The following is a 22807-nucleotide window of genomic DNA, read 5'->3' as shown; positions in this document are numbered from 1 at the left end:
ACATGGCAACGGGTGGGTAGAAATCGGCGAAACCAAATCACGTGCGGCACCGACTACTATTTATTCACTGAATTTAGGAAGTCAGAATAACTTCATCGAATGTTGGCTTATTTCATATCTGTTTTATGTTCGTTTTCTACATTAACAATTACTTCGCAGATCACTTGTAAGAAGACAAATCGGTGTACACGAAATGGTGACAATCCAATTGTGTGTGTAATACATCACCAGTTTTGATTGACACCCACTAGTTGTCAAAACAATAATCATAGGTTCAAACTTCGAGTTATTGAGTTAGGAAAAGGGCCCAATGAAAGAGGGTGTAGAGAATGACTTTAACAGTCATCCTTCGACAGGTCTAGATGTGATGATAAATTTCATATGCCGATATGCACCAAAATCTTTTTTTTGGATAAAGAGTCTGTCCCTTCTTCCAGGCAATCAAAGACTTTAAGCCGTGCAAAAAACATATATATCCTAGATACTCTTAGAAAGAGGAGTTTTGGAAGAACCTACTTCTCCAAGAGAATAGAAAGCCATCATTACTCACCGCCCTGACGGCAGAAATTTTCTACCCCAAAAAAAGTTCCCTCGAGAAAGCGAGAAACGGGTCTAGATTAGAAAACCATTCCAGCACCAGACACAATGGCTAAAGAAATCGAGACGAAGAAGCGCAAAGGTATGCCTCCCAAAGCAATTACTTCTCCGAAGTTTTCAACTGACATATCAATTCAACAGCTTCCGTACCAGAAAGCGGGGCAGAGAAACTAAAGGTTAAGAAGGTTAAGAAGATCGTCGAGCCTGTCGAGCCTGTCGAGCCTACTCCTGTTGCAGTCAAGAAGCGCAAAGGTAATTGAGCTTCAATTTTGCGCTCCATGCCTTTGGCAAAAGCTAACATTGTCATTAGCAGCAGTTGAGAGCGCCGATGTTCCTGAGGTCAAAAAGTCGAAGAAGGTTGCCAAATCAACTCCAGCGCCAGAAAAAATCACCACGAAAAAAGTCACCAAAACTGTCACACCCGTCGAAGCCACAGACGTCGAATCGCTACCCAAGAAAGTAACCAAAAAGGTTACTCGCGTCACCAAGACAGTGATCGAGCCGGAGCAAGAAGGCGAAGCTGAAGATGCTGGAGGAGACGAAGAAGATTCCGAGGTAGACGACCAAACACAGGCCCTACTTAAAGGATTCGAAAGCGAAGACGAAGGCGAAGATGAGTCGAGTGGTGAGGGTTTAGAAGAAGGCGCACCCGTACCCGAGATCAAGGTTACCAAGGCGCAAAAGAAAGCCCTTAAGAAAGCAAATGAAGAGGCAAAGGGCGACAAGCCAGGTGTTGTCTATGTCGGTCGCGTACCTCATGGTTTCTATGAACACGAAATGAGAGAGTATTTCGGACAATTTGGTACTATCCTGAAGCTTCGTCTCTCGCGAAACAAGGCGACCGGGGCAAGCAAACACTACGCTTTTATTCAATTTGCATCGTCCGTGGTTGCTGAAATTGTGGCTAAGACTATGGACAACTATCTGATGTTCAATCATATCATGAAGGTCAAATTAGTGGCTGAGGAAGCAGTACCAGCAGATCTCTGGAAAGGTGCAGGAACCCGATTCAAAAAAATCCCGAGAAATAGAATCGAAGGCAGAAAACTCAAGCTACCTGCGACCGAACAAATGTGGGACGAGCGGGCAGAGAAGCTGCAAGCTAAGAGAGCTGCAAAGGCTACCAAGCTCAAGGAGATTGGCTATGAGTTCGAGCTACCAGAAATTAAATCTGCGAAGGGTCTTGCGAAAAAGAGTGAAGCTCCAGCTGCGATCGAGGCACCAGAGACCGAGACAAAAGCTATTGAGGATGCGCCAGCCGCCACAGAACCAACAGAGGCTATCGAAGACGTTCCAGCAGCCGCGAAATCAAAAAAGTCCAAAAAGAAAGGAAAGGCTGCGACGACCGAGGCTGAATCCGAAGAGACTCCTGCGATAGCGGCAGAGACAACGGTCGCAAAGAAAGCTTCCAAATCCAAGAAGACAAAGGAGCCTGAGCCTGAGATCGTAGAGGAGGTCAAGACCGTTACAGAGGTTACAGAAGTTACAGTTGAAAAGGTCAAAAAGCCAAGAAAGGCGAAAAAGACTGCTTGAGGCCGGCAATGAAAATAATGATGCGCAGGAGTTTAGGTCTTCTGGCGAATTGCCAGATAATCTTGTTGGGCTATATCTGTCGTTGCAATTAAAAGATTTTGTAAATAGAGGAATACATGTCAACTTGTATGTGTACAACTTTGTCTCGAGGGTAAGTAGGAACGCTCTTTCTCTTTCAATTCATCTCATTTGTTCAGTATAAGGTTTCTGTTTGTCATTTGAGGAGATCTTACACAAAACTGGACAATACTTACAGTTGCCGAACCTCCTTCAAATCCACACTTTCAAACGTAACTTGATTCCATCGGACATCCGCTTTCGGTCTTCTAAAGCTTCTCTAGAGACCATGGCTATTTAGACATCCCTTCTAGTACTTAAATCTTGTCCCCTGGGTAACAGCAAAGTCTCTTCGATACTATCTTCCTTACGGATTGGTTCGAGGAGAAACATCCATATTCTAGATCCAATCTTATATACTTGTTCACATTCTAAAATCGTCCAGCGCCGACACAATTGAGATATGAGAGTAAATTGACTTTCAAGTGGGAGATGAAGAATGTGCACTTGAGTGGTAAGTGTGAGCATTGTTAGCAAGAACATCACTCAGCTATTCTCCTTAACATGACGGTGGCTTCACGTTAAGGGTAGATGATCTGTTCTAAGTGATTAAGGAGTTCAAAATTAAGACGGTATGTTGATTTCTGGCTGGGTTCAAATATTCGATTTACTGGGTGCTCAGTGTATTGCAGATTCGATGATATCGGCGCGGAGTCCTCAATATTTATAGCCAATTTAGAATGGATGTACGACCAGTCCAGGGCTCTTCACAGCATCACGTTGAAACTCCGGATCACTCCACAAAGTACACGTATACTCCGCATTATGTCGTGAGCAGCCCATCGCCATAAACACCTCCGGCTGTTGCTTCGCAAACCTCGACGGCATACCATCCAACTCAAGCTCAACCCAAACATTCACCTTCGTAAAGTTGTACCCCGCAAAGAAATGCCTCGATCGACCAGTGCTGCTCGAGAACACGTCTAGCAGATACTTTGTCCGGTTTACAACCGGTCGAGGGCTGTCCCGTGGGACTTTGCAGTATCCGAAATTACTGGAGTTGTCACCGCACCAGTTGAGGAAGGCGTCGACGATTGCTTCTGAAGTGTTTCTGGCCTCGCCAGCTGGAAAACTTCCGTCAATACGATGTAGGGTGTGGAAAGGACAGCAGTGTACAGGATCGGGTAGGCGAACTGGACCTTGAGCTGGCGCGTGTATGAAGGATCCTACCACTGGTGGTGCTGGTTCCTGTGACGACGTTGGTTGAGGACCTAGCAGTTCTGTTCCGTAGTCCTGAGCGAATTGTTGGATTTGGGCTTTTAACTCACGCTCGTCTGCGTGAGACATTTCCAACTCCCCTACCAGGAAGCCGATTTGATAGAATTGGACTTTGGGCCTGTTGTAGACGTCGCATGAGGCCGATACGTCGTTGCGTTTGACAGCGGCGAATTTGATGGCGTCGGAGCTGTAGGAGGATGCGAAATCCTCAAAGATTTTCTGCGTATTGACACTTTTTCGGGAGTAGTTGTCGAAGAATCCGACGACTAAAAGATCACAGGAAGACATGAGGTCTCGCCAGTGTCTCATGGATTTAACGAATACTGCCATTTTGCTGGATTTTGGAGTCAATAACACTCGTTAAAACCTGTAAAGAGATAAGTGTGGATGTAGACAAGACTTCGGATTGTGTACACACACAATTATGGGTTCAATTTTAGTCTGTTTTGGAAATGGCTACTGTACTCCTGTTCTCCTCTGCTAGAATGCTAGAGTTCGGTGGTGCAAAGAAAGAAGGCAAACCATGTGACTTGAACAGAACTACAAGTACCTTAGTAGCATTGGGACCATTTATCCAGGCTGAATTCAAGTATACCACTAGGCGGGTTTTCTTACTGTATCAGCCCTCGCTGGTGCCGAAGACATACTCTTCGAGCCCGACAGAATTTGGTTTGACTTAACCGAATCTTTGTCCATCTAACTGTTGCTACTTCTTTTTTGTCGTTGGATCTTTGTTTGAAAACCACGTGTTGATGCTCTTTATTGTTTCTCAAAGAAAATGGAAAGTTTCGGAGCGTAAGTGGATGCCAATATATTGTGTCGAGGAAATTTCATATGCAAACGCTATGCCAGATTTTCTTGGCATAGGTGAAATTCCCTAACCATCACCTAGGGTTGTGTAGATAGAGCTATATATTGTTTCGATAGCAAGATTACCAGGAGGATTGACGGATAGAGTTAGCCTTTACCGTATGAGTGTAATTTCCTTTCTGGTAGTTCTTTGTTCTATATAATTAGCGGATGGTCCGACCGCTCAACATATTATAGATTGGTAAGTGGTGATATCTAGTATCTTGTGGTACATGTGAATTACAGATGTATTGAGACAGTGAGTGAGATTTCTGTTTTTGGACTAGGCACAATTTGGAGCTTACAAAATTTTGGAAAACTGAAATTGTGCATTATGGCGCCTATGAATGGTACATTAGAACCGAATTAGCAGTTAGTTGTACTGGAAACTAGAGAACTGTGATCCCCTACTCAACAACATATTAATCCACATGAACCTAGAAGCAGCAAGACGAGCGACTGCAGATGCCATCCCAAAAGACATCTCGGCCAACCTTCATTTCCTCCAACATAGAATCACCCTTCAATCTCGCCCACTCCCACAAAGCTTTGTCATAAACAGTTCTATCTTTCAACATTTCACGATCATACCACAACTCAACCCAGTATCGGACTCTATGATCCACACAAGCAAACGCTTCTCTGGCTGGCCATTTATTGAATCTCGAAGGCACGATTCCCCGAGGAAGTGAGAGCTCAATTATTGACCTTTTCATGCCGTCGGGTGAACGTTCGGAAAAGAAGAACCGATAAGTGTCTGAGTTGTTTGTCGGATCAGCACTGGGCATGGCGCGTACACTCATGATGTATGGTGCCGTGCGCAAGAGTTCTTTGTTGATGGCATCACTTTCAGGTACCCGCATCGAAATGAACTTGGATGTTACTCCTTTAGTCCAGTATTTGATTGCCCAGTCAGCAACGGATACGGTACCGGTAATACGGGTGGACCAGGTTGTCAGCGAAGATCGTCCAAATCCACAATCGCCTGTACAGAAAATAGGTTCGACTTGTGTTGGGTTATCCGGGCTTGAAGTTGGAGGTAATTCGATCTCTTGATGGTCTTCATCTTCCGGCGGGAAGTCTTTCGCTTCCATGATGAAAATTGGAGTGATTTTATCTGGCAAATTTTGAATGCAGATATGAGATGTCGTTCTGTAAAGCTAAGGTCTGACCGACCGATTTTCATCAGACTCGTCGTGAATGTTGACGGCATTTTGGTGGCGAAATGGCAGCAGTGAATCACCATGGCCAAATCTCTGCCACAAAGGGTCTTGTCAGCGCCGTCGATATGGGTTTACAGCTTCCATTCTATACCATAGTTGCTGTGTGAATCATGGAATCGTCAGAAGAAAAAGAATTCTGGATCTTTTTGGATTCCCCGACGTCAAACGAAAACGATTTGTAATAGAAAGCGCTCAAGCTGCAATTATGAAGATGACTACGTTGGGCGAGAAAGGAAACCAGAACTCGATCATAATCTGATTCATAGGATTGACTGCTTTGAAAGTCGCAAGGGAAAGAGATGTTCTACCTCTAACCTTTCCAGATTCAGCATAATAAGATAGTAGTAGGTATGGTTGTACTATATCAACTGAGTTGCACTTACTTCCGTTGAGCATATCCAGTTTTCATTGCAAGTTTGCCTTGTCTTTGACATGCTAGGGGATAATCAACTAGCACATGATAGGTGCATACACTTAAAAGAAAAAAAGGAATTCAGTGCAAGTAGGATTCATGATCGTACTTCCCTTTTAGGAATACTTTTCAAGGACCTGCCTACGTAGAGCCATCGTGATACCTGACGAGTAAGAAAGCAAACAGCATAGCCACCTCAAAACGCATCGGATGTAACAAAAATGTATGTACGAGTACTGAAATATTCGGATAATTTCTTCATGACACTCATGCCATAGGGCTGGTTGCTTGTGATCAAAAGTCTTGGAAATAAAATCTGTAACATTCTGGAACCGATGAAGTCCGGCGCATAAGAGGCAGTGCCGCGCGGGCAAGACATCGCAACATGGTGTGGTTTTGAGGTCTTGTCTGCGAGATGAGTGATGCTTCAATAGAAGCGCGAGTAAAGGAGGGCAATTCAGATCAAAATTTATGTCCAATAATCGGAAGACAGCAATCTCATGCCAAACGGTCAAGAACCACCGAAGCGCTGCGCCCCTCCTCTCGCTCATTGCAAACGAAGCGCAATTACAGAACGGAAAGAAAAAAGTTTCATTGACTGCACACTCAACTTCATCTCGGGGACGTCAAATTGACAAGGAGAATATGAAAATGAGGAATGAATTCATTTTATGATCCTCGATGATATTATTTGACAATGTCCACCCGACGGTGTATCCCTTGCGGTGCAAGCATTGGCGATGCGGACAAAAGATCATGGTCTCCAAACAACAAGCACAGATTTTCAGATGAAACGCGCCAGCAACCATGATCGCTGGGCTTCCAATTAAAAGATCGCCGTTTCCCACTCACCAAGACCGCAACCTGGTCCGGAAGCTGTACGGCAAACAAAAGTTATCCCGGTGCAGGTGGAAAAGTTCTTCAAACTTTGATAGATGAAGATGATGAAGGATCTCGGTGGGACGGATCTCAAGAGAGATGAGAAGTGCAGCCCTTTTTAAGTTTGAGTTCGTACCATCGGATCCTACTCGGGTCGTCATCGGCCAAAGACCGCTGGCTCTCCTGCGGCCAGCCCCTATCGATAGAAACGATAGGCAAACCTCCCTCACTGCCGAAGATGATCGATGCACGTACCCGTAAGCTGGAAGCTGAAAAGAGAATCGTCTTACGACTTGTGGTCCAAACAAACGAATCGGCGAGTAGCGAGGCTCTCTGAGCTTGCCATCTGGCGACCAACATGTGTTGTGGTCTTGAAATGTGGCGGTATCGAGAACAAATCACCACTGCGTGCCGACGAATGCGTTTCAAGATGCCCTCGTCCTAGTAACCTCATTGGGAGCTCTACGCGAGAACGAAAAGTTTTTGATGCCACGGGAGCTGCCATACAATGAGCCGCGAGAACGTTACGTCTCGGGAGGATCCAGTCAATCAAAGAGAGATGTCAAGATCTAGATCGCGAGACGTAAAGGTGTAAAGGCAGGACGAGGCTTCGGCTGAACTTCCACTGCCCTCGTCATGTTTCGAGTATACAAATTTCGTCATTGTGATCTTCGGCGCTCTTTTTCTAACTGTCAGATAAGAGATTAATGTGGCTATTTGAGGGGCACCGCGCGATGATTACCCCAACTACCGCCTGTGTACCGTGATAGTTTTAGCTCTTGACCTGACAAACAAACGGGTTATTGCAGTGTGCGAAGCACATGCGGGGTTTTTTTCTCGTCGAGCTACAGTAGTTGCCGTTGTTAGGAGTCGAATCGCTCTTGGAGAGATACTCGCCAGGTCAGACGCTAATGTTACCTTTCACCGGTCATTAAAGTCGGAAATGAGCCCATGAACAACAAACAAAACATTCGCGGAGTCAACGAAACTCTTCAGATTGTGATGACGGGAGAGGGCCCTAAATTATCGACATCGATACGGATTACTGGGACGACGTTGTCGCTGTTGAGGGCTCACGCCAACGGGAATTATTCGCGGGTTAGCAAATTACGGACAGCCTCCTCTTCAGAAGTTCAATAGATGAAGACCATAGTATACGATGCCCTCCTTTCGGTTGAATTAGGGGGCACTGTAGTTCGAAGGATTGAAAGTTCATTTCATTTTGTGCACGCCCAGCACACGTTTCGAGTCTTACGAATCACAAGCTCTTCAGTCTCCCCCCCTTCTCTAGCGAGCCAACCACTATTCATTAGAGAGAAGTTCTCAGCAACACTTCAAGAGAGAGGCCAATCAACTACCTGAAACAATCTTCAAGCTCAAGGGGCAGCCCCATAAGCGAGCCCCCTAATTAATTCAAAGCGGGGATAGACGAGTTCGCTCGCGCGTCAATTCAGGGGTAACAGCAAACTCCACTGCCACAGCCTCCCACGCACCACCAACGCCAGCCCTTTGCTTCCGTTTGCCTCTCAAAATTGCCATGATCTCTGTACCTGCATATCGGCAAGGGCTCCCTTGAACCTGAGAGCCCCGACCCCCGCTGGGCGCCTGCACGTATCCTGAATTAGTGTCTGGCACCCCTGGCTGCCATAATCCGGGCTTCCCTTTTGACTGACGATTCCGCTCTGATTTCTGTTCCTTCTCTCTCTTTTCCTTCCTCACCACGGTTTCTCCAACCATCACAGTCCTTACAGTCGCTTTTTGCAAACAGTTACCTTCTCATTTCAAACTCCAGTCATTCCTTTAGAGATTACTTGTCTGCGAAATCGACTTTCGCTCATTAACCACCACTGTCCATACCGAGAACCGCAGTCTGCTCGAAAAGATACCCCTATACGAACGTTATAAACGAATCTCGCCTGTACATTTGCATTGGAAGGCTAGCATTGATTGCTTTGGAAGTCATTGAAGAAACAGAAGTTTTCGAATTGCCCATACATCGCCATCACTTATTCCCGACCAAATCTACCACCCAAATCTCTCAAAATGCAGTTCACTACCTTGTCTGTGGCCTTCTTCGCGGCCTTGGCCTCTGCTCACCAGCACGCTCCTCAACACTTCCACCACCGCCGTCAACTGAACGAGACTGCTGCCTCGACCACCTTGACCGTCTTTGCAACTCAAGTTTACACCGTCACCAGCTGTGCTCCTGTATGTGCTTCGAATGTCGCATTTTAGCCCCCTTGACTAATGTAACCTTAGACTGTCACCAACTGCCCAGCTCGCAACTCTGCATCAGCCGGTGTTGTTGTCACTGAGATCGTTGCCTTGACCACCGTAAGTCACACAACATTCGGTAACTTTAGAATTATGTACTGACTGATCTCCAGACTGTCTGCCCAGTTGCGGAAGCGAGCTCCGTCTCAAGCGCTATCATCTCATCTGCCATCGCTACCGGTACTGGATCTATCATCGTCCCATCCGCATCCGTCTCTGATAACTCTGGCGCATCCGTTACCAGCGCTATCATTGTTCCTCTCTCCACCGGTGTAAGCGGACCAGCTGGCGGTGAGAACCCAGTTACCTCCGATACCACCCTCACCTATACCATCGGTACAGGTTCATCTACTACCGTCATCACCACTACCATCAAGCACACTTCAACCGCAACTGTCTACGCTACCAAGCCAGCTGAGGTTACCGGTGTTGCTGCTTCATCTGATGCTCTTACCACCACCATTCAAGGTACTTCCACATCCACCAAGTATGTGACCGTCATTCCTGCACCATCATCATCTGCAGGCGTTGGTGGAAACTCTGGAGCCAGCGGAAACTCCCCAGCCTCAGGATCTGCTTCCTGCGCACCAGTCACTGTCACTGAGACAATTGCTCTCTCAACCGTCACCGTGGTAAGTAATTCTGACTCGGATCTCAAAAACTCATTTGGCTAATTCGCGTAGACTGCCACCCCAACAGGTGCCGCTGGTAACGTTGCCGCTGTCACTGCTGGTAACGGAAAGGGAGCTGCCCAATCCTCTGCTGCTGAGGAAGTCATCGTCAGCACCGCAACTGTTGTCCCAATCGCCGTCTCCACCGGAGCTCCATACACCAACGGAACTGAGAATGCTGTCACCACCAAGAAGCCATGCTCTTCCGTCTTCCCATCCGGCTTCATCAGCAAATCTAAGCCAACCGGCACTGCTTCCCCAATCTACAGAGCTTAAACATATTAGATCATGTTTAGCAAAAAGACCCCTTGACAAAAGGGATGGGAGTTCAGGGAGGATTTAGACTTTGTGTGGATGATTATATTCTTGTTGGTACTTAGGAAACTTTGCTTTGTTGTACGTTTTACTGTGCATACCACTTTATCTTTTGGCTTCCTTTTTATATGATGAATGAAATGTGCGCACGTACTCACTGAGGATGGTTTCAAAACCTGATGCTCGCAAAGTGTTGCCTGAATATTTGTATCTCTTACCCCTCAACAGACTCGAGTCAGCGATTTTCTTTTGCATAACTCCAACTGGTTTGGGGTCAATGGCGTTCACTTGGAGGGAGGGGCGAGAACAGACGGAGGGCATTCACTTGGGGAGACAAAATAAACCAATGTACTTAACACCATTTGAGGACTTTTCGACCATTCGCTTTCTCGATTTATTTCTACACAGTCGTTACCGAACAACATTGTTAAACTTATCGCTCTTATCTGGTGTCTAAGCCCCAAGTGTTGTGCATTCATTGGAATTCAGGATCACGAGACTCCAGCGATGCTCGTGCAGAAATCCTGTAGGAGCGTTTAAGTGATGATGTCTATCCAAGAATATCTTCGCCTTATTTATCCAATACCCCCTTCGAATGTTGCTTTGTCATGGGTCGTTGTTGTGAGTGCGAATCGCGATATTGATCCTAAAATGGAAACCGACAACATAAATTACGGGATCTCTCTGTCTCGCATTTCAACTTGCAGCAACGCAGTGTCGGCTACAATTTTCTTAAAGGCTTTGAGCTTACTATCCTCGTCTACCGAACTGTTGGTCTTGTTGTTGTTATGCGACTTACATACCTTGAAGACTTCAAAACCTCATGGGTCGTCGCCCACCGACCTCGGGAGGCGGACCTGGCCAGTGGCCAGTGACCGAGCCTATTGACCAGCTGAAGCCTTTGGCTTTGCCGTGAATTTTGTTGCATATCGCAGCATCACGTTCTGTCATTGCATTGATCACTGGATCCAGGATGTTGGCTTTCTTGTGTTGGTTGTTGCTCCACGACCACAAGTGGTACCAAGGGGAAACGACATCAACTACTAGCCATCCTCAATAAGTCAATCAATGTCTTTAATTATTTTAAGACTGTCAATTAAGTTGCTTTTGAAGCGTTAAATATTGAATAAATCGTAGCAATCCTCTATCTTCGGAGCAGCTTTCGCCAATAGCACTGTCAAACGGCTATGTCTGCAACATATATTATACCACGAATGAGCCGTCGAAGAATCGAAGACTTCTAGCCGGGATCACAGTTAAACTTCTTTTCGTTGCTGTGTTGTTTCGATGCTTTATGAGGAGATGTTTAGGGACAACTTTCTTTGTTCGTTTCTATGAATGGACTTTGAGAAAATGTTGCCGCAACCGTCAATTCATTCCCGGGACGGTACTCATGAACTTTCACTCTGTTTAGAACAAAGCAATCTTGAATTACATTGAAAAGACGGGTTAAAATGAAAAACAGGAGGATACACTTCTATCGAGGATTTTGATTCTTTCTCAGCGCAAATGAATACATGATCCATGACAGCAAGATTCAATCCTGCTCTCTTAGCCAAAACAAACCGAGGATTGTTTGAAAGTTAAAGAAATTGCGTTAGTGCTACGCCCAGGGCAACGCAACATGCGAGTAAAAAGGGCACCGCGAAGGAGGGCTCCGCATGTGTCATCGAAGACCACCAATAGCCAAGCTGCTATCGAAAACGACGAATCAAACACCATTGCCAGGGCCGAAGCTAGCACCGCAGCATCAGTGAATCCGCAAGTGTTCAAGAATCAGCTATCGACGCCTCCTCAAACCTCACCCAATAATGAGTTTGGGCAATCGTGGACTGAAGTCGCTAGATTCCAAGATGTTTCGCGCAAACGATCCAGTATGGATTCTGAGGAATACCAGCCATTTACTCCGCAGAAAAGAAGAAAAACATTTGGTGTACATCCATTGACACCTGTTTCAAAGATAAAAGAGGCTGTAGAAGAGGAAAAGGGGGATAATGTTATCTATGTCGAGTCAGATAAGGAGGAACTTCCACCGAAGGAACCTGGCCCAACTAAACGCACTTCGAAATACAAGTCTCCAGGTAGATATATGGGAGAAGAGAATATACAGGAAGAATCAGTGAGAAGGAAACCACCCGAAAATGAGTCATTTTACAGGAAACAGTCATACAATCCGGAAATTTATGTTCCTGTCAAGAGGAATATTGCCATGGAGGATGGATATTCTCACGACTCAGACCGTTCAAGACCGTGGAGAAAAAGATCATATACTCAAAAGAGGCCTGTACAGAGATCATCGCCTCAAAAGGAGAACTCATTTACGGAACTCTTAGAGAAAATGAAACGCTCAAGCACACCTGGCCCAGGCAATCCCACTGACGATATGGAGCCTGGAGGTTCTGATTCTTCCCCACCAGAAGAAAGACGACAGCCTAGAGGGAGATCTAAAGCTCTTCATACTCCAAGATACTCTCTTGATCTTCCTGTCGAAATAAACGAGGAGGCAGAATCGGGTGGCGGTGCCGGCGAATCTGAACCATCATCCTCATCTTCAGACAGTGATAATGGCGACGATGGGAACAATAACCCCATAACCACACCCGAAACCCCGGACGATAATTCTGTTCCCATGGAACCGAGTGAGAGAATAAAAGAAGTACTATTTCCGTATCTTGCACTTGGATTCTGTCCAGTCTCTCACCCAGCCATCAATGATGAAGTTCCAGCAATCGCAGAAGCAGCAGAAGGCGTATTATCCGGAGTCTACGCATTACATACGGCCTGGATGGCGGCATGTGTATACCATAATATAAATCCCAATCTCTCAAACATCAATGTAGAGAAGAGAGAAGACATCACACCACACCATTTTAGATCCGTGCTTCTAACCACGACATGCCAGCAAAAGGCTGTAGCATTGTGGATGCGAAAGTTTGTGGCCAAATACGGTAGCATAAATCATCCGGAAGCACGTAGAGAATTGAGATCGAGGGTTAGTAGTTGGGGAAGTTGGTTGGATGCAGAGGCACTTCTCGCACTGTTACGATCAGTGAATGAAGAATTCGGAACGAACTTTAATTTGGGGATCGTGTATCAAGGTTTCCGAGGTCGTCTGTTGGATGGTGGCGGTTGTGATGAAGAATATCTATATAGGACGCATGGCCGTTTTCATAACGAGAGAGGCAAGCAGGGTGACGGTCAGCCTTGGATCTGGCTTTACTGTGACAATGAGGGGAAGAGGTCAGAAGTACCTGGGCTGGAAGAGAAGCTTGAAGATAGATATCTTGGATTCGCGCGGTGGACTAGAGACACGATGAACACGATAGATTTTGACGCAGGTACGAAACTTGTTCGAGAATGGAAGATTGCAAACCAGTTGAGAGACGAGGTCAAGTATGGATTTTGGCAGGTCATGGAAGATTGCGAAGGGGGTTCTGGAGTCGAGATAGACGGAGAGAAGTGGGAATTACTAGACGTCAAAAAGGGGCACTTCTTGAGATATGTTTTTCTGGAATGTAATTGGCATATTCCCAAGGGCTATTGGTGGATGTAAGCCTTCTTTCTTCTGAAATGATCAAGTGAGTTTGCTAAGCGAGATCAGGAGGTTAGCAGGGACTCGTCGAGAAGATTACGAAGACGATGAAGATCACGATTTTGGCGTGCATGATACCGGTCTCGTACCTTGCAGTCGTTTGTTGCCAATAACGGTCGACAAACGTGCTCCAGTACCAGAGAAAGGTGCAACAAGTCGCTGCGCGAAGCTTGAAGATCCGGAAATTGATATCGAGTCATTCATGGAGAAGACTGGCGCGGATCATGATACAGCGGAAATATTTCTGGATCATGTTGCTGCAATCCGATCTGTTCCAGAGTATCACTTGGAGAGGGTGATGGTGGATGTGTTTACAGAATTGCAAAAGTTGGAGAAGGAATTTAAGAGGCTAGCACCTCCCCAAAGTGAAGGAAATGATGTCGAGAATGTCGGAGGAAATTCTAAGACGGGCTCACCGTTGTCGAGAAAGAATACCTCGCCAAGGTGGAGAACGAGCGACAGTCCAGGCAGCAATAAGAGACTTGAGCTTTTCAATGAGGGCAGTTCAAGTCGACCAAAGGAGGCCAGCATCTCGCCAACATCGAAAAAGGGCACAAAGAAGAAGAGTAGTGAGAAGACAAAAATTTTGCCCATTGAGATGATTGATATAACACGGAAGCAGAGCAGCACTTCACCAAAGTCGAAAAAGAAGCCGAAAGAAAATGATAGCCAGGGGTTAAAAGGCTCTCACAGTAGTAGAAGTCGACGACCGAAGAGTGCCTAATGCCGAGGACTCGAGGTCGGAACTTGCTCAGACGATAGAGGTAGATATGTGTTGTCGAAGAAAACAATAGAATATTAAAAAAAATGTTGTTCTGTTGGAGTCCATATTATTTAGGCAACCAACCTCTAAGCGTGATGAGGTGTTTGTTCGAACTTCCATGGAAAACAAAGAGTCAGTCGGAGAACAGTATTCTGTGATTACCTTAAAGACTACATCCAAAACTACAAAAGCAGAATTTAAGACCAACCTTGAACCAACACCATATTCACTATTACTTCGCAATTTGGGATATAGAGAACCAGCAACACAAAAGGACGCAAAATCAACACACATTCTAGTCCAGAACATCTAACAAACACAATGTCCTACAACGTCTACCTCGTCAGCTCCTCCGGCCTCCCCATGGACCACCACGCCATCTTCATCGAAACTCACGAAAGCGGCCCGAAAACCGGCTACATCTACCAAGTAACCGGCAACATCCAAACCGGCATGGTTCACGGGCATCGGCAAAGCGATATCCCAGAAGATATGCCTGATTTTGCCGGAGTGAAGAAATTGCTGGGGACGGTGGAGGTGGGTGATTATGAGAGGGTCAGGACGGTGGTTGATAGTGTGGAGGTGCCGGGGAAACAGTTTGATGGGCCGAAGAGGCTAGGCAGGGAGCCACTAAGAAGGTGTCAGGAGTGGACGAGGGAGGCTATTGATAAACTTCTTGAGGAGGGAGTGCTTAAGCCTTGTGTGACGGAGTCTGGAGAAGGTTTTTGAGGGAGTGAGTGGATGTAGAAGTGAGCTGAGTGGCTGGTATTTGTTGCAATCAAATTAGACCCTAGCAGTGTCCAGTTCTTATAATTCAAAGGCTTGGTCTTGGGCCAGTAACGTTCAATTTACCCAAGACAGCTCAGAAAAAATAGTACCAAATGTGTGAACTTATTACAAACGTCTGACGCCATTTCGACTTGCATTCAATAGCCATAAGTGGCCAAATACAGTCTCATTTACTTCAAAATCAAGTGTCGTCTCCTTCAATATTTGCTTGTACAAGGTCTATATCACAAGAGTAAGAACCGCAAAAGAAATCTATACTCTTATTACTCCCATATTACAGTATGTTAACGGGCATTAAGCCACTCTACAATACCTTACATAGGTGACTACGAACATCATTAGTTAATACTGGATACTGAGTTCCATACACGTTTAGTCTCACAATGCGGGATGTGCTGAAGCATAATGCTGCGACTTCAAGACTTCAAAAGCTACGAGAAATAATGTAGACTAACTCTAAAATTAAAGAATATTGAACAGAATCATGAAATCGATTTGGAGTTAATATGGTTTACTTTCTGGGAAATGCAATTCTTCACCACGTCGAAGAAGAGCAAATTTCGAGATTACATCACGACATCAACCTGCATCCAAACACCACCTCATCATACCAATCTCGTCATCCAATCCAAGCCATTCACCATACACAAGCATATTGCTTCATCAAAATCCTTCCCCAACACCCAACAACCACAACCACACCTCGTCTTCCAAACAACACATCAATTCCCGTAAGCGAATACCCCTTACCCCTCTCAGCTCACGTATTTATGTGTCAACACCGCTTCTCCAACGTCCATCACACGGAGCACGCCTTCCAATCGGGCACAGCGGTAGGCTGAACGATGCCGTAAGGAAAACTATGGAAGGATTGACAAGGCGCGAGGCAGGAATGCGGGGAAGGGAGCTAGTGAATGAGATCGAGGTAAGGCGTTTTTGGATTAGGTGACCCCGTATCCGTTTGGGCGTGCCGGGTTCCTGGGTAGCATAGGGATCACCGGTATTTGAGATTCATAGTGGAACAGTTAAGTATGTAGTTCACAAGTGGTATTAATTCGTACACTATTCTGCTATGCTCCAAAACAGTCCTATCCAAAAATACAAAAACTGAAAGAACTCCGGGTATCTGAACAATTGGGGTATATCCATCGCATCGCATCAATCGCCGCTGATAGCCAAAATAAATCACCAAGACAAAGAGAACCAATCTGGAGTCTGCCAGCCAGGTTTAACGTTCCCATGAGTTTTTGCCCTGAGGTCCCAACATGTTTCTTTTCCCCGCCAAAAATATTAAATCAAAATGGTAATCCAACAAGTGTAACGCCGTGATGAGGTGATCATCCAATGCTTTTTTCTGTGTTTCGTATTGCGCCGTGACAAAAGAGATGAGAGGTCGTTATCGTAATCGTTATGGGAGAGTGTGTAGAACGGGAATCAAGAACCAGCCCGCTATTCTGCCATTGCTTTTGATAAGTGGTATTAAAACCGAAAGTATGAAGTGCGCCGACTCGCTAAACAACTGATCCGAGGTGAAATGCTCAATGATTGAGTGGACTATCGACGTTCGAATGTGTGGGAGAGACGACCCAAGAAGCCGCTGCGAGTAGAGCCCGATGAGGAGGAAGAGTCTTTGCGGGAGTTTGATGGAGTGGCGTTGGATGTCCAGTTGCCAGCTCCACCGCGGCCGACGTGGTAGATACCATTGCTTGCCTGGCTGTCGCGGCTGGCTTGACGTGCGAGCTCTTCATCGAAAGAGAAGATGGCGCGCTCAGAGACGTCGCGGATGTTTCCTGCTCCACCTCTGCCGCTGGTGAACTTGTGGGAGCTTACAGGAAGACCTTGCTCAAAGCGAGAAGCTGGTCCAGTAGCAATGCTGCCTGTGGTAGTCTTTGGGGCTTTGGAATAGTTTCCTGCTCCTCCCCGTCCGGAGTATGCGTACTTTGCAACGGATGGGTGTGGCTCGGTGATCTGGTAGGAAGGCATTGTGATTGTGATTGAGGTTGTTGGTAGTGTAAGGTGAAGAGGGTTGTAGCGGTGGTGGTTCTTTGATTGAGATTGCTGGTAGTGTAGAGGTTGGCAGAGTTGTGAGTATGGTTGAAGTATAAGTAGTAGTCTCAAAGATATTGAGAGTGAATAAGGCAAATATGGTTGATTCTGGAATGGCTGGAATGTTATTGCTGTGGTGAATTAATGTAACTTGGTAATAGCAATGAAGGGGCAAGCCCTCTTATACCTTTTAGTGGCCCATTATTAATGAATTTTCAAAGGAGTCACCTGGAAATTTTCACGATGTTGGACTTTGCAGCTTGAGGTGAAGCGTCTCTTGGATCCGGGGCACTAAGCGTGGTCAGGCATGTCGGCCAGGGGCGCTGCCGCAATGCAGTGGACCACCGGGCTGAGCTGAGTGGCCAGCCAAGGTCAGAGATCGATTTCATTACCCCTTCGAATCCACTTTTTCGACAACTCGTGATGTTTTTCTAGTTATGATTACATTTCGAAATCCAAGTCCGGACATCGTGAGATTCCTAGGCTCGCAGCTTTGCTCGTTCCGTTGCCTTGCGGTGAGAAAATTTGCTTCCTGTTTCATGACACCTTTTCCCTCAGAGTTGGCAACACCCCTCTCCTGGCATGGCATTATTAAATCAATTCCCAGATCTGGGTAAAACGTGCTCAATGCTCTGGAAGACATCATCCAGCTGCTTGATATAGAGATGACGCAAGGAGCGAAGGAATGGTTGGATTATCCGAAGTAGAATACAGTCAGTATAATCAGCACAGTACAGTAAGTATGAAATAATCCTGTACGAGTCTTACCATGTCTAAGCCAGGTCAAAACGCCGCCTCTTACTTTGTGCTTCTAGAAGAATTGCGTGTTGTTGCCACAAATGCAACGTAAGCGAGTTTTGTTCCATGATCTCAAACGAGACTTCGAAGCTCGAAGACGAAACACAAACTTGGCTTGCTGGGCTGGTTCTAACTGGACGGTAGACTGTTCCTCGCATCTTGTGTGCCAAAATTAGGTACGATTATTTGCGTTCCAACCCACTGAAAACTCTGATAGCCCTGTCATCGTGCTTGATCTTCAGGTACCAAGCGCCAAGTCACCAGAATTGCAACGCATCCGACAGTAGCCATGCTGCCACGAGAGACCGAGCTGTGCTTTAGCGGTGATGTCAATCTGGGGAAATTTTCTGGTACCTGTGGTAGGTTGATCCTTCAATATTTACCCACTCATTGCAAAACTAGACAGCGAAACTTTCTCCTCGCTATGCCTAAAAGGGCTCTTTATTCTCTGCCCTAGGGCATTTTTCCCCGCATTTAGGATTGCGTCTTCAATATTAGCTCACGGAGGTTCGAGATTTTGCTATTTTTTGGAAAATTTTCAGCCTCAAGAGTCGAGTCTTTAGGGCGGCTGTCGGCGAACGGCTGGACGAGATCTCACCCTCGAAGAATTAGTCTATGAATATTGGAAATGGGATGATGGGCCCAGCGACCCTATTGAGAGGTCGATTATTCGTTGATTGGATGGCATTGGAAGGACACAGGTGTGAATGACCTGTCTGACCTTCGGCTTAATCACCACCAAACGTGGCCGCAGTACACTCGGCATGTTTTTCAGCGCTTCCTCCGTGGTCACACGGTGGTATTTTCAAGCCTATGAAGCTGAACTGGCCATGACGAAACGTAACTATATTCTCTCTTCTGGCCAATATCGCAGTCGCAAAGGAGCCGAGCAATATGGTTGGCTTCTGACTTGCGCCAGCACGACATTCGAATATCCATACTCGAATGTATTCTCTGGTGGCCACTTGACCGCGATGACGCGAGTTCAGCCTGAGCTCAAAATATGCCTCTGGAAAATGAAACAATCCTTCGGGCACGCTTGATACTCGAAACTCGAGAGCTTTTGTCGTCGACTCGTCGCCGGATTGTGGGGAGTGTGTAAGAGCGTATCGTTCCTGCCCGTTGCAGTCGTTGACCTCGCTTGTGGGTGCACATTAGACAAAGCCCCAAATCCACTTCCTTTCTTCAACAACAAACAACCATCCGGCATCTGAATCAAGGCATCAATCGCTTCCTCGTCTTTTCATTAGACTCAATACATACTGTCGTCCAACTCTCGTCCAACTATTGTCAATAGTCTTTTCAACACCAAAATCTTTGACATCTCATCTCTACTCATCGTGTCATTGTCCGAAACTGCGAGCAGCCATAACACTGCGATCTATCCAGGAAACTGCCATACATCAGGCCTGTCACTTTGACAGGTCGCTGTAGAAGGCAATTCCCATTCGAGACCTCTATACTTGATCACAGCATCTTTGCTTCCGCACGTCAGCTCACGCTTGATATTCTTGCTGACTTTCGCTCAGGCGTTAAATCCACCATGCAAATTATGCGGTCAAATCTATGTCATTTTAAGCACGTTCGCATCTATTATCGAACTGGATTTGATCAAACTTACTCTGAGCGCATTCAACCTTCTTCTCATTTCCACCGTCGCCTTTGGAGAAGATGCGTATAACTCGTAAGCTATGGCAAGCTCTATCCTGGGTAAGCTTCGACTCGAGCAGCATCACCGACTTCCCCTTAGTTCTGGAGCTCCTGCTTGACCAAAGGTCCTTCTTGCTGTTGTTTTCTGGTTTCGACGCTCCACTGCTATCGGAATGCGAGTTAGAGAAGTGAGTTCCCCGAAGCAGTCTCTAGGCCTGTCGATCCCTCTGCACCTTTCATACAAAGAATATGATATTCTTCAGAAGGCCACTTTGGAAGCTCATAATAGTAAACTCTGTTGTAACGCAAAGACCGCCACCCGCATTTGGAGATTTCTCAACTGGCTGAAATGACAAGAGAAGTTTTAGGACGTCGCGAGAAGTAAGCAAAAAGATAGACAGAATCTCGTCCAAAATCACTTCATTCTTTCCACGCCACCACGCCTTTAGACGCAGGAAACCCCTAGGCGCTGTTGGAAGCCGTTGAGCATCAAATCAGGCTTTTTTCCGAAAACCTTGGATCTGCGATTTCCTTTTCACATTGCGGTTTTCTGGTCCTCCTCCTTCAGCATGGAAACAATATGCATGACGACCGCCATCCATTATTTCATACAAAATTGCATTTCTAGCAATGTTAGAGCATGAACTTCCAACACCGAACCACCACTGAGCTGTGTAAATAGCGACAATTCGAAGAAACCCCATTTGAACACTGTCTCCACAGTTGGGCTCTATCCAAATTTCTTGAGAGTTATCCTATGGATCTTGATAGATTGCGTAGGTCAGCTTGTATTTCGAGGACAGAACCTATATTCAGAACCTGCCGCATTGTGTCGTGTAACGACATAGTGTCTCGCGATACCAAGAAACTTCTTCCAAAGTAAAGTATCTCGCACAGGGCTCAAATAAGGGAAGTTGAATTTTCAGCACCTGCCGGGAGCTCGACATATCCTATTTTAAACCTGCTGTGTAACAATAAGTGCTTTTACTCACCGTCTTTTCGGAAAGTCGAAAGACAACTGGCACCAACAAAGACTCTGGCTGGGCTAATCGGCAAGTCAATATCACACCCACAACACTCGGCTCAAGTTTGAAAACTAGTAGTGTCAACGTTGATTGTCTTCGGAGATCTGAACTCTCAACGTGCAAGGTTACTTCGGCTTGCATTCGTCGCAGGGGTCAACGCTATATCTGGTTTCTTCTCGAATCAAATGTGCAAGCTATATGCAACACTCACGCAATTGCATTGTCCTTATCATCTTGCGCCCAGTTGCGACGCACGTGGTCCTCGCCCGCTCTCTCAGTCACAGCAAGCGCAAGACCAGATATCTTAACCCAAACCCGGCTCTTGCTTTTGGAGCGGGCAAGCTCCCTCAACATATCATTTGCTTGTTGGGCTCGAGGCATTTGCGACTCCTCGGCTGAGACTTTGCAGCTCTTTAGTCACTACAAGATTGTAACAGTCGAGTTCCAAAAGCTTAGCCCAGTAAGCTTCTACTATTGTTCCAGGCATAAATAGTGTGCTCAGGAAAACCTATTCAATTCAGGTTGGATGACGGGCAACTTTCTAAGCAGCATGAGAGCCACACTAGGATCTCCTGGTCACCAAGCCCGTAAACACTTGTCGGGCACTGGCGAATAGAACTGCCAATATAGCGCAAGGGAAGCGTCTGTACAACATCAATGCCAATCGGAAGCCATGCAGAAACCTAAGGCACGATCTAGGAGGTTATGACAGAATGCGAGGCATAAACAGGCATTGATTGCTGGCTGAAGCAACATCTCAGATTGTCACGATATGCTGGCTTATACATCAAGTCATTAGCTGTGAATAACACCAACAATAATACATCGGTCGACCATAGTCAATATATCCAAGCTTGGATGTAGGGAATATACTTGTGCCGCCGGATAACTCGTCTATAATATGACACCATCCGTCCGCGAATGTACTCTTATCAAAGAGCATTCCACCATACTAAAAGAGCAAGCTATAAGAAACCTATTTCGAAGGACGAGATTTACATATGAGGCAACCGTTTCGACGTTTGGCAACTACCAGTACGCCTGCAAAGTTATAATTCCTCCATGGCCCGCACCGAGCCGAACGCCTCAGCTAATTTTGCATAAAATACAGGTGGCTAGGCCTGCCCTTGCGGCATAATGTCGTGTAACGTCATACGTTGTCGTTCTTACGTCAAAAATACGTCACTAGCATCTGTCAATTATAAGAGTATTTTGGGACTTCATTCGTTGTGTGTATTCAGTAGACTGTCATGGGTTCTAGACTTATAGTGTGGTGCCTCACAAAAGCTAGCGGCTAGTGGTTGTCAATGATGCTGTAATAGCACACTACTGGGCAACTCGAACTGATTGGAAATGCAAACTTGCTTTGTGAGCTTGTCAACATCGCCAAATGGCAGGAACAGTCTACTCGCACGCAGGAAGAGAAGAACGAGCCTGTGACGAATACGGCAGTGTGATTGTTTGAGTTGAGTTATTGCTATTTCCCGAAAGCCTCAACCAAGCTTTGGCCCCCGTATAACCCGATCTCCAAATCATCAATTCTGTAAGGGCTGTTCCCTTCTGTCGCTCATACTAAGCTACTGCAATGGAATTGGCTAACGACTGTATCTTAGATAGAAACAAGAAACAAAACGCACCAAAGGCTGATAGCAGTATATCAATCCAGTTCGCCAAAGCCAAACTTGAGTCAGCCTATTCTCAAGATTGGCTGGAGAAGACGCTACGAAAACCTGAAAACAAAAGAATTGGGATATCATAAAGCACACCAAAATTCCAAGTGTGCCCATCTAAGGTATAAAACGAGTCGTACCGAGCGAAGTTACCGAGGGGATGGCTACCGGAAGCGAGCGCCGGTTTTGTTCCCGAATTCAGCGCCTCGGCTTTGAGCTATAGCTTGTCCTCCCACCTGAGGATGATCCGTGGCCGTGCCGACTCTGCTGGCTTCTACTCGCGTTTCCACCTGAAGGTCCAGCTTGACCAGCCACATTATAGCCTGCATAGCAATGTGGACATGGAACCGTCACGATCAGCGTATTGCCGCAGGCTTCGCACACTT

The 22807-nt window shown here is 46.1% G+C and overlaps 8 protein-coding genes across 8 annotated transcripts; 5 read left to right on the top strand and 3 right to left on the bottom strand.

The window, feature by feature from the left end:
- Positions 1–645: 645 nt before the first annotated feature.
- Positions 646–2130, top strand: GLAREA_05282 (RNA-binding, RBD; the record flags this gene model as incomplete). The annotated part of the gene is made up of 3 exons (XM_008078571.1): positions 646–679; positions 739–849; positions 908–2130. 3 exons carry the CDS (start codon positions 646–648, stop codon positions 2128–2130), a joined length of 1368 nt encoding a protein of 455 aa, XP_008076762.1.
- A 792-nt stretch (positions 2131–2922) lies between these two features.
- Positions 2923–3795, bottom strand: GLAREA_05281 (uncharacterized protein; the record flags this gene model as incomplete). The annotated part of the gene is made up of 1 exon (XM_008078570.1): positions 2923–3795. One exon carries the CDS (start codon positions 3793–3795, stop codon positions 2923–2925), a length of 873 nt encoding a protein of 290 aa, XP_008076761.1.
- Positions 3796–4751: 956 nt separating this feature from the next.
- Positions 4752–5408, bottom strand: GLAREA_05280 (uncharacterized protein; the record flags this gene model as incomplete). Its single annotated transcript, XM_008078569.1, has 1 exon — positions 4752–5408. One exon carries the CDS (start codon positions 5406–5408, stop codon positions 4752–4754), a length of 657 nt encoding a protein of 218 aa, XP_008076760.1.
- Positions 5409–8871: 3463 nt separating this feature from the next.
- GLAREA_05279 (uncharacterized protein) lies at positions 8872–10049 on the top strand (the record flags this gene model as incomplete). Its single annotated transcript, XM_008078568.1, has 4 exons — positions 8872–9036; positions 9088–9162; positions 9216–9734; positions 9786–10049. 4 exons carry the CDS (start codon positions 8872–8874, stop codon positions 10047–10049), a joined length of 1023 nt encoding a protein of 340 aa, XP_008076759.1.
- Positions 10050–11712: 1663 nt separating this feature from the next.
- GLAREA_05278 (uncharacterized protein) lies at positions 11713–14404 on the top strand (the record flags this gene model as incomplete). The annotated part of the gene is made up of 2 exons (XM_008078567.1): positions 11713–13637; positions 13690–14404. The coding sequence occupies 2 exons, from the start codon at positions 11713–11715 to the stop codon at positions 14402–14404; spliced, it is 2640 nt and encodes an 879-aa protein (XP_008076758.1).
- A 360-nt stretch (positions 14405–14764) lies between these two features.
- On the top strand, positions 14765–15172 carry GLAREA_05277 (uncharacterized protein; the record flags this gene model as incomplete). Its single annotated transcript, XM_008078566.1, has 1 exon — positions 14765–15172. One exon carries the CDS (start codon positions 14765–14767, stop codon positions 15170–15172), a length of 408 nt encoding a protein of 135 aa, XP_008076757.1.
- Positions 15173–16786: 1614 nt separating this feature from the next.
- GLAREA_05276 (uncharacterized protein) lies at positions 16787–17215 on the bottom strand (the record flags this gene model as incomplete). Its single annotated transcript, XM_008078565.1, has 1 exon — positions 16787–17215. One exon carries the CDS (start codon positions 17213–17215, stop codon positions 16787–16789), a length of 429 nt encoding a protein of 142 aa, XP_008076756.1.
- Positions 17216–18840: 1625 nt separating this feature from the next.
- GLAREA_05275 (uncharacterized protein) lies at positions 18841–19119 on the top strand (the record flags this gene model as incomplete). Its single annotated transcript, XM_008078564.1, has 1 exon — positions 18841–19119. The coding sequence occupies one exon, from the start codon at positions 18841–18843 to the stop codon at positions 19117–19119; it is 279 nt and encodes a 92-aa protein (XP_008076755.1).
- Between the last annotated feature and the right edge of the window lie 3688 nt (positions 19120–22807).

The sequence above is a fragment of the Glarea lozoyensis genome (genome assembly GCF_000409485.1).
Source record: "Glarea lozoyensis ATCC 20868 chromosome Unknown GLAREA10, whole genome shotgun sequence".
NCBI lineage: Eukaryota > Fungi > Ascomycota > Leotiomycetes > Helotiales > Helotiaceae > Glarea > Glarea lozoyensis.
Note: the sequence above shows the minus strand (reverse complement) of the source record. Positions and strands in the feature narration are given on the sequence as shown.